The following is a 15,292-nucleotide window of genomic DNA, read 5'->3' on the forward strand; positions in this document are numbered from 1 at the left end:
TGATCATATCCCCAAATTTACCAACTGAAACCATTCTTTTTTACTCATGGGAGATTCAAATTATATTAATAATTTTCAATAAACTATGAGCTTGAGAACAGAATTTGGTATTAACTAACTGCATCCAACTATGTGTTAAAATTACTATGCTATGGTAAAGTAAGTACAAGAAATACAAGACAACCTTAGGAAAATTGGTTAGGGTAAGTCACATATTCACAATAAAGAAGGAAAATCCTGATTCCCTCAGAAACAGAGAAATGGACAGAAATACAAGTTTATTTAGGACTAAAAAAACCAGAATTTGCTCTACTGAAGTTCTAAGCACATCATGTCCATTTTCCAGACTGATATTATGAATATTACTTTCATATATGAATTAAATTTTTCTGAAACCATCTGCCATCACATATCACTGTGACATTTTGAAAAGTTTACATAGTCATTCAGTTGTCACATATTTTCAATACTCATCCATACACGCTAAAATAGGTAACTGAATAAAATAACAAAGAAGAGTTTCAATCAGAATTTAAATTTTTCAAAGGATTCTTTTCCATATTTATAGAAAAAGAAACTGAAACCAAATTGGGCTCTGTACTTACAAATCTAGATAAGATAAAAGATAAAATATACAACTCTGTATCTTAACATACTGCTTAGTACCATACAGAAATGGAAAACTCAAAATGTTCTACTCTACTTTGTAGACTTGTGCATCAATTTATTTATTTCTGTATAGTGGAGTCGGTCACAAACTTAAAAACAGCAAGAGCAGAAGCAGTTAAAATATAGAGTCATGATTCCAAAGCAGGATCCCTGGAATTAGAAATACATTTTGTTAATGATAATGGGAATTGTGTGGCTTACTACACATTCAGGCCAGAAGTGCACTTTTCGGCACTACTTATTCACAAGTATACTAGTGAGAGATCATCAACAATTGTGAGCATTTTGATATATGAGGTAATTAAATGCTTTTACAGAGCATGTGGAGAATATCTGTCATTCTCTTCAACATAATCTATTATCCATAAAATTTTACCTAGATCATTTTCTGCTCATAACCAACAGATGTTAAAATCACTTCTAGAATCCTAGATTCAAATTATAACTGGTGTTTCCTAGGAAAAATCCCAGGGTATTATTTCCTGACATTCTCTAAGGTTTCTATAGGCATATGTATTTGTACTTTATAGTGATGACATGTTTTGAATGAAAATATTTGGGTAACATGATCTAAGATAACAATGACAACTATCAATTTTATCACATGCAAAAAAAATACACTTTTCCAACTTTAAGGAAATTTCCATATATGAAATATAACTCTAAATTACAAAAATGAGCCCATTGAATATACTTTGGCTACAGTAAAAAATATATATAGTATTGATTAATAAATACAGTCCAGCAAAAACAAGGAACAAAACCCTGCTTCCATGTCTTTAATTTTAAATGAACAGTACAACAAAAATATGCTTCAACTTCTGACAATTCTATTTACACACAAGGAAAGCTATCTCCTACATACTTTCAAACCAAACTCTGAGCTAATTTGTTCAAAAAAATAGCCACAAATATGCCTCTAAAACTATATCTTAGCTTCTAATCACTTAGACCAGGTACTGACTAAACTCACGATAAAAATAAATTAAATATGATCACCAACATTGGCTTTATACTACTAGGTCTATATATTTGAACATAATTACTCTAAATCCCTAAGAACCAAGAGTTAAATAAACTGGTGATAGATGAAGTTTTCAGAAATGAAAACAAAGAGATTACAAACACTAATAAACCTAAGAAGGGAAATACATTATAACTCAATTCACAGTTCAGTGAGGTCAGTTAATGACAATATCACACAGTTGTTAAGATTTGCAGAACCTCTCCAGAATTTCTTTTCACCCTTGGAACTGTAAACCTGTTTCACAGGACATTTGGAAAACATTACTTTGAAAAATGATGAGACTCATACTTAATAAAATGATTATGGCTATTTTTTAAAATTATGGCAGCTTGAAAAGTTTACCATAAGGGAAAAAAAGAAAATGAAACCCTTTAGAAATCAAATTAAGAAAACCATGCCTTTAGGAGAAAAATTAGAATGTCACTGTTGTAATACTTCTCATCAAATTAAATCCAAACATTTCAAAACACAATCTCTATTGTTTAGACATAGGGCTTATCAAAGGCAAATTTCTATCAGAATTTATACTTTCTTGAGGAACTTGAAGTATAAATTTGACTTCTAATTACTCTTTATGCTATAACTGAATCAAAGAACCAGAAGCCAAAGAATCATAAAGGAAAATATGGGTGTGTGGGTGGATGGGTGGGTGGATAGGCATGTGACTGTAATAAAGGAGGAAAGAATTACAAGCATTTAAAGACTTTTCAAAGGTTGCTCATATAACAGCTTTCAATCTAGTTGAAAGAGTCTAATTAGGCCTAACTTGACCTACTATTCATGATATGTAGCTTATATACTTGGCAAAAAGTGTCTATATCTGGCTTATTCTACTGATAGCTAAGCTTAGAGAAGAGAAACCTTTTTATTTTATTCTGATATTGGCCTAGACATTCACCAGTCTGGCTTTGTTCTTCGGGGTTTTGTCTACCAAATATAATCACCTCTCCCTTAAACACTTCCTGTAACCTACTAGAGGAAATGGATAGTTGCAACTACTGTGGTACAATTAATCATAAAATTATTTAACACTCAAAAGAAAAAATTCACATCAAATCCTCTCTTGACATAACAATTTTCCAGGAGGAAAATTTTAATTACATCTGGCATACCCAAGAACACAGTATCACTATCAAACAGGAAGCCAAAATATGCATTAAAAAGAAAAAAGAACATATATATCCGTGTGTGTATATACATATATGTGTATATACATATGTATGTGTGCTTTTCAGAGTGGGAAAGTTACATAATCTATATAATACCTTAGAACTCTTTCCAGTGGCCCATTAGAGTAATTTCTTACTGAAAACAAGGAACCCCAAAGCAGTAGCAATGTCTGGTAGCCAGAACTTCCTTGATCCCTTCCTGTTATGTCTGGCTACATACTGTGCTTCATCTGCAGTCATGTTTTACACTGCCATGTCATGCAACTTTAATGCAGAAATAATGGAGACTAACTCTTATGGGACAACATAAAACCTAGTTTGCTTCTCTTTTTCCATATATAAAGCAGAACTACTTATCTGCAATACAGACTGAACAGATCAGGATAATAAAATGGATCAGTCTTTGAAATATGAAGCCTTGTGTGTAAGTAAGATCTAAGTGACAACATATTATTTTCTTACCTACTATATGCAGTCTAATATTTCAACCCTACTCCCTAAAACTTAATCACAATTTTAAAACATATCAGAAGAAACTACTAAAAACAGCTTTACCTGGGAAATAAAACATTAACTCTTCAATTAATTGTGACTTTTTTCTTATTGTTTATGCAGAATTCATACATAGAGAAAAATCTATACTTCAATAACCTTTACTGATTCTTTTAAACTTACATAAATCACTTAAATAATTTTATAGTATTTATAGAATTGAATCCAAAATCTTATCCATTAAATATAATCTTGAGAATGTAAATATTCATTATTAGTACCAGGTTATTTTGATGACCTAAATTCTACTTTGACAAGTAAATTTTGTGCTAAGCTAAATATGTACTTCTCTTAAGACATCCCTCATATATACATTATCCTTCAGATATTATGATGACATATGCTAAAACTGTTGGCATCACCAAAACTGTAAATAAATATTGCTATAGATATTATTTCTTAAGTGCTTTATAGTCTTCTAATCATCCTACAGAAAACTGCATACTTAAATCAGAAGTTTATGCAAAAGATGATTCATAGTATAATACACATTTAATTCACCAACCAAACATCAGAATTGAAATTCATTTTTTTTTCTAAATCATCTTTTTCACTTACCATCAGGATTTCGATCTATCAGAAGCAAAAAACAAAAGGATAAGGGAAAGAATGCAATGATTATCCGTGGAAAATTAAACACAAATTTAATGCAGTTACTTAAAATATGATTTAAATTTTGAAAGTTATCACAAATAGCATAAATGCACTCCAATCAAATACAGATCTCCATATTTGTAGAGTACAACATGAAAAAGTAAAATCCAACAATGTATTCACACTTACATTCTGAGACATCCACAAGAGTATGTTACTTCAGTGTAAATGTGGTAAAGAGGAAAAGATATATGATCTAACCAAACAGGAAAAAAAAAAACTCCATATATAAATGACATGCAAAGTATTAAATAAAAATAAAAACTGAGTGAAAGGCCAAAAACAGAATTCTAGTTACTCTTCATTAAAATAATTTTAATAGATACTACTATGAAGTATAATGTTCATGGGTTTTGGGACTAACCTTGATATTCTTTTGTTTTACATAGATTTTTACATATTTTGATTTATTAGCTTGTAATAGTTGTACAAGAGGAGTTCATTGTGACATTTACATATGTGCTTACAATATGTCTTAATTAAATTCACTCCTTCCATCATTCTCCCTCATCCCCCCTCCACCCATTCTTGGAACAATTTCAACAAGTTTCATTGTTCTGTTTTCATTCATAAGTATTCATAATATGATCTTCTGAATTTCATTGGTGTCTGTTGTAATAAAATCATCTCTGATTTTATTAATTTGGGTCTTCTTTCTTCTTTTGGTTAATTTCACTAAAGATGTATTGATCTTGTTCATTTTTTTAATTTTTTGTCTGGATGTTCTGTCCACTGATGAAAATGAGATACGCTACTATTATGTCTGGACCTATCTGTTCCTTTATGCTCAAAAGTGTCTTATGAACTTGGGGCCACCAATGTTCAGAGCATATATACTCATAATTATTATATCATTTTGCTGGCTGGTTCCCTTTATTAGTACATGGTGATCATTTTTAATTTTTGCATAAAATTTCTGTCTAAGAAATAGCTAACTCCTGTTTGCTTTCAATTTCCATATGCCAGTTACACCTTTTTCCAACCTTTCACTTTTAGTTTGTGTCTATGGTTGTGACATGTGTTTCTAGTAGACAACAGATTGTTGGATCTTGTTGGATCTTTTTGATACAATCATTAGATCTGTGTCTTTTGATTGCAGAGTTTAATCCATTATGATTGAGAGGTATTTCTAATTCCTGTGTTTCTATTGCTTTTTTTTCAGGTTGAGTATCATTTTGATTGATCTTTACTTTACTTTTGGCATTGTTTGTCTTCAGGTTTTGCTGGCTTACTGAGTTGTTCATGCTTGCTATTTTCCAATCTCACATGGGTTCATCAATTCCCCTTTGGAGTTTTATTCTTTACTGACCTCTTGTGTTTGTAATTATTTTTCTTCCTCTTCTGTGTGAATTATTCCATTGAATATATTTTCTAATGCAGGCTTGGTGGATATGAACTACTTTAGCTTAACTGTATCCTAGAAGGTACTTATTTGTCCATTTAGATTGAAGAACAGCTTTGCTGACTACAGAATTATTGGATGGCAGTTATTTTCTCTCAGAGCTTGAATTATGTTGCTTCCTGTTTTCCTGGATTTTAGGGTTTGTGCTGAGAGATCTGAGGTGATATTCATGTGTTTACTTTATATAAAGCTGAAATTTGTCTATTGTAGTTTAAAGTATCTTTTATTTGTTCACTAGTTTTGGCATTTTAATTACATGGGTTTGTTCTTTTCTGGTTATGTCTACTTGGAGTTCAAAATGGCTCTCCAACATGTGTGTCTATATCATTACAAAGAGTTGTGACATACGCTAGTATGATTTCATTGACTAGGTTTCTCATGTCTTTAATTTGTATTTCAGCTCCTTCTTCCACTCCATGAATTCTTAGGATTGGTCTTTCAATCATATCCCAGAGTTCTTATATGTTGTAATCATAAGTATTTATTTTTTGTGATAGTTTCCAAGCAATACCTCCTCAATCTTATCCTCTATCTCTGATAGTATTTCTTCTGTTTGATCTTGTCTACTGATAATACTATCCAAGGTGGTTTTTATCGTATTTGCAGTTTTCACTTCTAACATTTCTACTTGATTATTTTTCATAATTTCTATTAACTTCCTGAATTTCTCTTCCATGTTGCTGACTTCCTTGTCAAGATCTTGGATTGATTTCCAAACTTCATTTATCTACTTATTTGAATTCTCTTTGATGTTACTGATCATTTTTAGCAGTACACTTCTGAATTCTCTCTCTCTCAGACATTTTGACCAATTCATTATCTTTGGTTTAAGATGTTGAGTTGTGGTGGGGTTTCAGAGAGAAGACATTGCATTGGTTTTTCATATTTAAATTTCTATGCTGTGATTTGTACATCTGTTCATCTAAGTTTCTCTTTACCATCCTTGTAAAAGTGACAACATACTGTAGTAACATGGTTAACAATTCAGCAATAAATCAAGTATTTGAACAAAAAAGAAACAATTGGAATACTTATATGTCTCCCCACTAATGTTTTACTGGAGCAACACTCTTGTTGCTAGAGGGATGATATGGGAGCTTAACACTGGCTGAAAGAATTGGAAACTGAGTATGAAGGGGAGGGGAGTAGGAAGATAGAAATAGGGGCATCTTATTCACTGGATCTGATGTACAGTTTCTACTTCTCTGCCATTTTGCCACTCCATACCTACCTACATTAATTTTTAAGGATAGTTTTTATGTTTGTAAATACTAATCATACAAAGGTATTTCATTGAATGTGTCCATACATGCATATAATGTCCTTGAAGAAAATTTACCACATTACTCTTTCTTATCCATCCTCCCATTTTTTTAACATTAATTTTTAATCTACATTCAGCAGACTACCATATAACCTTTCCAGTTTAGCAATAATTTATAAATTTTAAATTCTATCTATTGAAAAGCGCAATAGCCAAAAATGGTATACTGGTATATGCAACCATAAGCTGACAGGCTGATTTTAAGGCTTTTTTTCTTTTTATCATTAGTGCATATTAATTGTACAAAGTACTTTCATTTTGATAATTCCCTATGTACACATAATATACTTTGATCAAACTCGCCCCTCTATTACTTCCTTATATTCTTTCCTCATCTTTTAAAAGCAACCATTAACAGATTTCATTATTCTTTTTTCATAGAACATAAAGTTCTTTGATTATACTCACCCACCTTTACCCTCTCTTTACATCCTCCTCCCTGCCACGGGTCTCCCTCTTCCCCGACACACACACAAAAAATTCTCATTTTATATCATGCCTTTCATGGGGGAATTTTTAGGTGTAGATACCACACATGTCAAAGAACAGGTAATACTTGTCTTTCTCAGCCTTGCTTATTTCACTTAATAAGATGATCTACCCATTTTTGTGCAAATAACATCATTTATATTTGCAACAATAGTGTATAAAAGTTCCTCCCTCCTTCCTTTTCCCCACCTCCTGCATCATTGCCAGCATTTGTTGTTGTTTGTTTTCTTGATATCAACCACTCTAACTGGGGTGAGATGGAATCTCAGCGATACTTTGGTTTGTATTTCCTTTATGGCTCAAGATGTTGACCATTTGTTCATGTATTTATAAGTCATTTATAATTCTTTTGAAAATTATCTGTTCACTTAATTTGCCTATTTGTGAATTGTATTATGTATTCTTTCTGTTTGAACTCTTTGTATATTCTGGACATTAATCCCTAATCTGAAAAATCACTGGTAAAGATTTTTCTCAATTCTGTGGATTCTGTTTTCATTCTGGTAATTGTTTATTAGCATACATTACAAATAGGGGAATTACATGGTGATAATTCCAAACACATACACAGTGTACCTTGAACTTGCTCACTTTCTCCATTATATTTCCATTCTCACCCTCGACTCTCCTCCCTTTTTCACACGGTGTTTGATGGGTTTCATTATGTTATGTTCTTATGTATATATGTAGCCTACTTCAATCCTCTTTGCCATTCAATAGCCTTTTACTTCCTTCTCCCCTCAATAGTTCCCCAACAATTCTGATAATTGCTTACTTTGATATGTGGAAGCCTTTTAATTTGATAAAAATCCCATTTGTCAATTCTTGCTCTTATTTCCTAAACAACTAGAAACCTATTCAGAAAGACATTACCTATGCCTATATCTTCCAGTGTTTTCCTGTAGTAATTTCAAAGTTTCAAATATTACATTAAGATATTTGATACATTTTGAATTGGTTTTTATACAGGGTGAGATATAGGGACATAGTTTCAGTCTTCTACATAGGCTATCCAGTTTTTGCAATGCCATTTGCTGAAGGGACTTTTTCCCAGTATGTATTTTGGTACCTTTGTTGAAATATCACATGAATGTAGCTATATGGGCTTGTTTCTTGATCTTCTATTCTATTCCATCGGTCTACATGTCTGTTTTTATGCCATCACTATGCTTTTTTGATACTATATTTTGAAGTCAGGTATTGTATTACCACCATCATTTTTCGCTTTGCTAAGGATCACTTTAGCTATTTGGGATTGATAGCAATTCCATATGAACTGCATTGACTATAACTGCTTTAGGTACTATAACAATTTTCACAATATTAATTCTGCCAATCCATGAACATGGAAGTTGTTTCCCTCTTCCAGTGTCTTCTTCAAATATTTATTGACTGTACAGGTATTAACCTCCTTGGTTATATTTACTTATATGTATTTAATTTTTCAAGGTTATTCCAAGTAGGATTCTTTATCTGATTTCTTTCTCAAATTGTTTGTTATTGTTATTGTTATTATTGTTATTTTTGCATATCAATTTGCTATCTCTATTTTCCCAAAAGTGTTTATCAGATCTAAGAGCTTTTTGATAGAGTCTTTGGGGACTTCTAAGTATGATAACTTACCTGTGAATATGGGTAATTTGACTGCTTCCTTTCCTATTTGTATCCCTTTTATTATTTCTCTTGCCTTACTGCTCTTGCTAAGAATTCTGGCAATATATTGAATATGAATGGAGACAGAAAACATACTTGTCTCGTTTCTGACTTTAGAGGAACTAGTTTCAGGTTTTCCTAATTTGTGTTGGCCATAAGTTTATCACCTATAGCCTGTTATCATTTTGAGGTACATTCCTTCTATCCGTAGTTTGTTCAGGACTTTCATCATAAAGGGATGTTTCATTTTGTAAAATGATTTTTCTGTATCTACTGAGACAATTGTGTGATTTTTGTACTTTATTTTGTTTATGTGCTGCAAAATGTTTATTGATTTATCTATATTAAACCATCCTTGCATTCCTGGAATTACAGCAACTTGATTATAGTGTATGATCTCTTAGGTGGGTTGTTGAACTTAGTTACTGAAGTTTCTTTGCCTCTGTTTTCATCAAGGAAACTGGTATACAATTTTCTTTTTCTATTGTGTCCTTAACTGGTTTTGGACATACTGGCTTCATACAATATGTTTGGTAGCATCCCTTCTTTTTCTATTTTTTAGGAATAGTTTCAGGAGCACTGGGGTTATTCTCCTTTAAAGGCCAGTAAAATTCAGCAGTGACTCCATCCAGTCCTGGGCTTCTCTTTTTTTGGGAGACACTTTATTACTGATTCATTTTCATTGCTACTTAAGGATTTGTTTAGGTACTTTATATCCTCCTGGTTCAAATTTTGCAGGTCATACACATCAAGGAATTTTTCCATATCTTCTAGATTTTTCCCATTTATTGGAATATAGGCTTTTGAAATATTTCTAATGATTGTGATTTTACAATTTTTTTTTTGGCAGTACTGGGTTTGAACACAGGTCCTCGTCTTGCTAGACAAGCACTCTACATTGGAGCCATAGCCACCTGCCCTGTTTTGCTTTAGGCATTTCTTAGGTAGGGTCTTATATTTTTGCTCAAGCCAGCCTCAGACCAAGACCTTCCTATGACTTCCTGTGCAGCTGGATGAGCTACATGCACCACCAACAGCTATCTTATTTATTCAGATGACATCTTGCTGAGTTTTGCCTAGGCTGGTCTCAAGCTAAAATCCTCTCAGGACCTGCCTCGAGTCACTAGGATGGCAGGAGTGTTCCCACATACCCAGTCGCTAATTATATAAATTTTTACTGTATTTAAAGCATACTTTCTATTTTGTTTTAGAAATTTCCCCATTTTAAATTTATCTCCAAACAATATCACTACTTTTCCTTGAAAAATTCATGAAAGAATTCTTTAAAATCAAGCAGTAGTTTCTATGACTGTATATTTAATAGTGTAACAATTAATGTGTAATAATGTCTATGATTAATGATAAATCATCTAGAGATCTTGATCAAATATTTCTCACATCTTTATTTCACAACTCAAAATGGAAATACCATTGAAAACCTCAATATTCTTCTCAGAATTTGCCAACCAGAAGATTCATCATTCTTTAATCACTCAAGAAGTTTTCATTTCTTTATAAAATCAACCTTATCAAAGCTATTTAAATGCAAAAATATGTACAGAACCTCAAATTTTGAAAACAGGGTAAATGGTTAAAGTGGTCGCTTCTGGTGAAAATAAAATTTTCAACTAACTTAGAGAAGAAATACATCATAAATCACATGAAATAAATTTCTAAAAATTACACTTAAGTTATAAAAACGATACCTGAGTATAAAGAATTATCAATGAATAAACAATAAAATTCAACTAGACAAAGAAATATTACAATTATGAGAAACACTACCAAATAAATAAATGTGTATAAATAGCAACAAAGATGAAGAAGCCATTTTTTAGAACTTTTAAACCTACAAAAACTATACAGAAATATTTTTAAAACACAAATATAATGTTGCTACACTACCCTATTACTAGTTATACCATGTCAAAGGTCTTTCTTATTATCTCTTATGTCTTATCTTCAACAAAATTGGAGAAGTGCACCCAATTTCAGTGCACTCATTGCATCAAACATACACTAATGGACTTAAAAGCACATACAGACAACAAGTGGTACTGGGAGAATTTAATACCCCTCTATCACCAATACATAGGTCATATAAACAAAAAAATCAACAAAGAAATCCAAGAACTAAATGACACCATAGATCAAATGCACCTAATAGATATCTACAAAATATTTCATCCAACAACAGCATTCTTCTCAGCATCCCATGGAACTTTCTCCAAAATTGATATCTTAGAGCACAAAGCAAGACTTGGCAAGTATAAGGACATAGAAATAACCCCCTGCATTCTGTCTGATCACAATGCAATAAAACTAAAATTCAACAACAAAAAAACAGCAGGAAATATACAAATAACACATTGCTCAATATCAATGGGTCATAGAAGAACTAAGAGAGGAAATCAAAAGGTTCCTGGAAGTTAATGAAAATGAAAACACCACTAAGCATACATTATGAGACATAGTAAAGGCAGCCCTAAGAGTAAAGTTTAAAGCCATGAGTGCTATAAACTTAAAAGGACAGAAAAAATCTCAAATAAATGACCTGATGTTACATCTCAAACTCCTAGAAAAACAAGAATAAGCTAAACCAAAATCAAGCAGAAGGACAGAAATAATAAAAATAAGACCAAAATTAATGAAATCGAGAACAAAAAAAACAAACAAAGAACCAATGAAACAAAAAGCTGCTTCTTTGAAGAAATAAATAAGATCGACAATCTCCTGGCAAATCTGACTAAATTGAGGAGGGAAAAAAAAAAAAAACCCACGTAAACAGACCTATAGCATATAATGAAATTGAAGCAGCAATAAAGATTCTGCCAAAATAAAAAACTTGAGGACGTGACAGATTTTCTACTGAATTCTACCAGACTTTTAAAGAACTAATACCAACATTCCTTAAACTTTTCCATGAAATAGAAAGGGAAAAAACACTCTCTAACTCATTTTATGAAGCCAGTATTACACTCACCCCAAAACCTGACAAAGACACATCCAAAAAGAAGAACTACAGCCAATCTCCTTAATAACATTAATACAAAAATCCTCAATAAAATAATGGCAAACTGAATCCAACAACATATCAGAATGATCACTCACCATGACCAAGTCAGTTTCATACCAGGGATGCAGGGATGTATCAATATACACAAATCAAAAATGTAATACAGCACATTAATAGAAGCAAAGACAAAAACCACATGGTTATCTCAATAGATGCACAAAAAGCCTTTGATAAGATTCAACACCATTTCATGATAAAAACTCTAAGAAAACTAGGAATAGAAGGAATGTACCTCAAAATTATAGAGGCTATATATGATAAACCTATATGACAAATGGGGAAAAACTGAAACCATTTTGCTTCAAGTCAGGAACAAGACAAGGATGCCCACTCTCCTCACTTCTATTCATCATAGTCCTGGAATCCATAGCCAGAGCAATTAGGCAAGAAGAAGAAATAAAAGGAATACAAATAGGTAAAGAAATAGTCAAAGTATCTCTATCTGCACACAACATGACCCTATACCTCAAAGACCCAAAACACACCACCCAAAAACTCCTAGACACCATAAACAGTTTCAGCAATGTAGCAGGATACAAAATTAACTTACAAAGTAGCCTTTCTGTACGTCACTGATGAACAAATTAAGAAAGAATATAGGAAAACAATTCTATTTACAAGCCTCAAAAAAAAAAAAATCAAATGCCTAGGAATAAACTTAACAAAGGATGGAAATGACCTTTACAGGAGAACTAGAAAACACTGAAGAACAACACTGAAGAAGACAGAAGGAGGAAAGATCTCCCATGCTCATGGATTGGCAGAATCAACACAGTAAAAATGGCTATACTACCAAAAACAATCTACCTGTTCAACACAATTCCAACCAAAATCCCAATGACATTCATCACAGAGATTGAAACATCTACCCTAAAGTTCATTTGGAAACACAAAAGACCTTGAATAGCCAAGGAAATACTAAGCAAAAAGAGCAATGCTGGAGGTATCACAATACCCGACTTCAAACTATATTACAAAGCAGTAGCTATAAAAAACAGCATGGTACTGCAACAAAAACAGACATGAAGAAAATGCTATCATTCGCTGGTAAATGGATGGAATTGGAGAACATCATTCTGAGTGAGGTTAGCCTGGCCCAAAAGACCAAAAATCGTATGTTCTCCCTCATATGTGGACATTAGATCAAGGGCAAACACAACAATGGGATTGGACTTTGAGCACATGATAAAAGCGAGAGCGCACAAGAGAGGGGTGAGGATAGGTAAGACACCTAAAAAACTACCTAGCATTTGTTGCTCTTAACGCAGAGAAACTAAAGCAGATACCTTAAAAGCAACTGAGGCCAATAGGAAAAGGGGACCAGGAACTAGAGAAAAGGGCAGATCAAAAAGAATTAACCTAGAAGGTAACACACACACACAGGAAATCAATGTGAGTCAATGCCCTGTATAGCTATCCTTATCTCAACCAACAAAAACCCTTGTTCCTTCCTATTATTGCTTATACTCTCTCTACAACAAAATTAGAAATAAGGGCAAAATAGTTTCTGCTGGGTATTGAGGGGGTGGGGGGAGAGGGAGGGGGCGGAGTGGATGGTAAGAGAGGGGGTGGGGCCAGGGGGGAGAAATGACCCAAGCCTTGTATGCACATATGAATAATAAAAAAAAAAAATAGAAAAAAAAAAAAGACCAGTGGGAACAGAATAGAGAACCAGATATGAACAAACACGGGTATGCCGACCTGATTTTTGACAAACACACCAAAAACATATGATGTAGAAAAGACAGCCTCTTCAACAAATGTTGCTGGGAAAAGTGGTTATCTGCCTACAGAAAACTGAAACTAGATCCATGTCTATCACCCTGTACTAGTATCAGCTCAAAGTAGATTAAGAACCTTAATAAAAGACCCAAAACCTTGCAGTTAGTACACGAAAGAGCAGGGAATACTCCAGAAGCAATAGGTATAGGCAAGGACTTTCTCAGTAGAACTCCAGCAGCCCAGCAACTAAGAGAAAGGATGGACAAATGGGATTAATGAAATTAAAAGCCTCTGCACAATTAAAAAAAAAAAAAACTGGTCCCTAAATTGAAGAGACCACCCACAGACTGGGAGAAAATATTTCCTAGCTATACATCAGATAAAGGACTGATAACCAGAATATACAGAGAGCACAAAAAACTAAACTCCCCAAAAATCAATGAACCATAAATAAGTGGGCAACTGAACTAAACAGAACTTTTTCAAAGAAGTCCAAATGGCCAAAAAACACATGAAAAAATGCTCACCATCTCTGGTCATCAAGGAAATGCAAATCAAAACCACACTAAGATTCCACCTCATTCCTGTTAGAATAGTTATCATCAAAAACAACAAACGTTGGCGAGGATGTGGGGAAAAAGGAATCCTCATACACTGCTAGTGGGAGTGTAAGCTAGTACAACCACTTTGGAAAACAATATGGAGGCTTCTTAGAAAACTGCCATATGATCCAGCAATACCACTCCTAAGGATATACCCAAAGGAATGTGACTCAGGTTATTCCAAATGCAACTGCACACCCATGTTTATTGCAGCACTATTCACAATAGCGAAGTTATGTTAACAGCAAAGATACCCCACTGTTGATGAATGGATTAAGAAAATGTGGTATTTATATTCAATGGAATTTTATTCAGCCACAAAGAAGAATGAAATTTTGTCATTTGCAAGTAAGTGGATGGAACTGGAGAACATCATCTTAAGCAAAGTTAGCCAGGCTAAGAAGGCCAAAAATCGCATGTTCTCCCTCATATGTGCATTACAGACCTAAAACAAATGCAGTGATATTATTGGACATAGGTCACACACTAAGGGAAGAACATGCCTGGGAAGAATAGGGAAAGGGAAGGAAATCTAAAGCTTTAATGTGATTGATGTGCTCATGTAGAGGAGTGAATATAGTAATCTTAAACTGGCAGAGGCCACCATGGGAAGGGGACTAGGAAGTAGTGAAGAGGTCTGGTAGAGATGAACCCATGTGGATTTCAATACACGTGTGCATGGAAGCAATGCTAGGAATCTCTCTGTATAGCTATCTTTATCTCAAACTAGCGAAAATGCTATGTCTTTCTTATTATCTCTTATGTCTTATCTTCAACAAAATTGGAGAACAAGAGAGCGGAACTGTTTCTGCCCAGAAGCGGGGGAGGGGAGGGAGTTGGCCCAAACAATGTATACACACGTGAGTAAATGTAAAAACAATAAAATAAAAATAAATAAAAAAGATACTATGGAGTTTTTAGTCATTAAAACAGTATCTAAACTTGCATAGAGC

At 33.2% G+C, this 15,292-nt stretch overlaps 1 protein-coding gene across 15 annotated transcripts in view; it reads right to left on the bottom strand.

Moving 5' to 3' along the window:
- Positions 1-15,292, bottom strand: part of Bbs9 (Bardet-Biedl syndrome 9) — a 481,139-nt gene that overhangs the window by 247,657 nt on the left and 218,190 nt on the right. For 12 of the 15 annotated variants that reach the window (XM_074065326.1, XM_074065324.1, XM_074065323.1 and 9 more), the window contains one exon: positions 3,976-3,990. The exons of the other annotated variants lie outside the window; for them this stretch is intronic. In XM_074065326.1, coding sequence (XP_073921427.1) covers positions 3,976-3,990 — 15 coding nt within the window. The remainder of the gene's footprint in view (positions 1-3,975; positions 3,991-15,292) is intronic. 15 annotated transcript variants of the gene reach the window in all.

The sequence above is a fragment of the Castor canadensis genome, chromosome 2, assembly GCF_047511655.1.
Source record: "Castor canadensis chromosome 2, mCasCan1.hap1v2, whole genome shotgun sequence".
Classification (NCBI taxonomy): domain Eukaryota; kingdom Metazoa; phylum Chordata; class Mammalia; order Rodentia; family Castoridae; genus Castor; species Castor canadensis.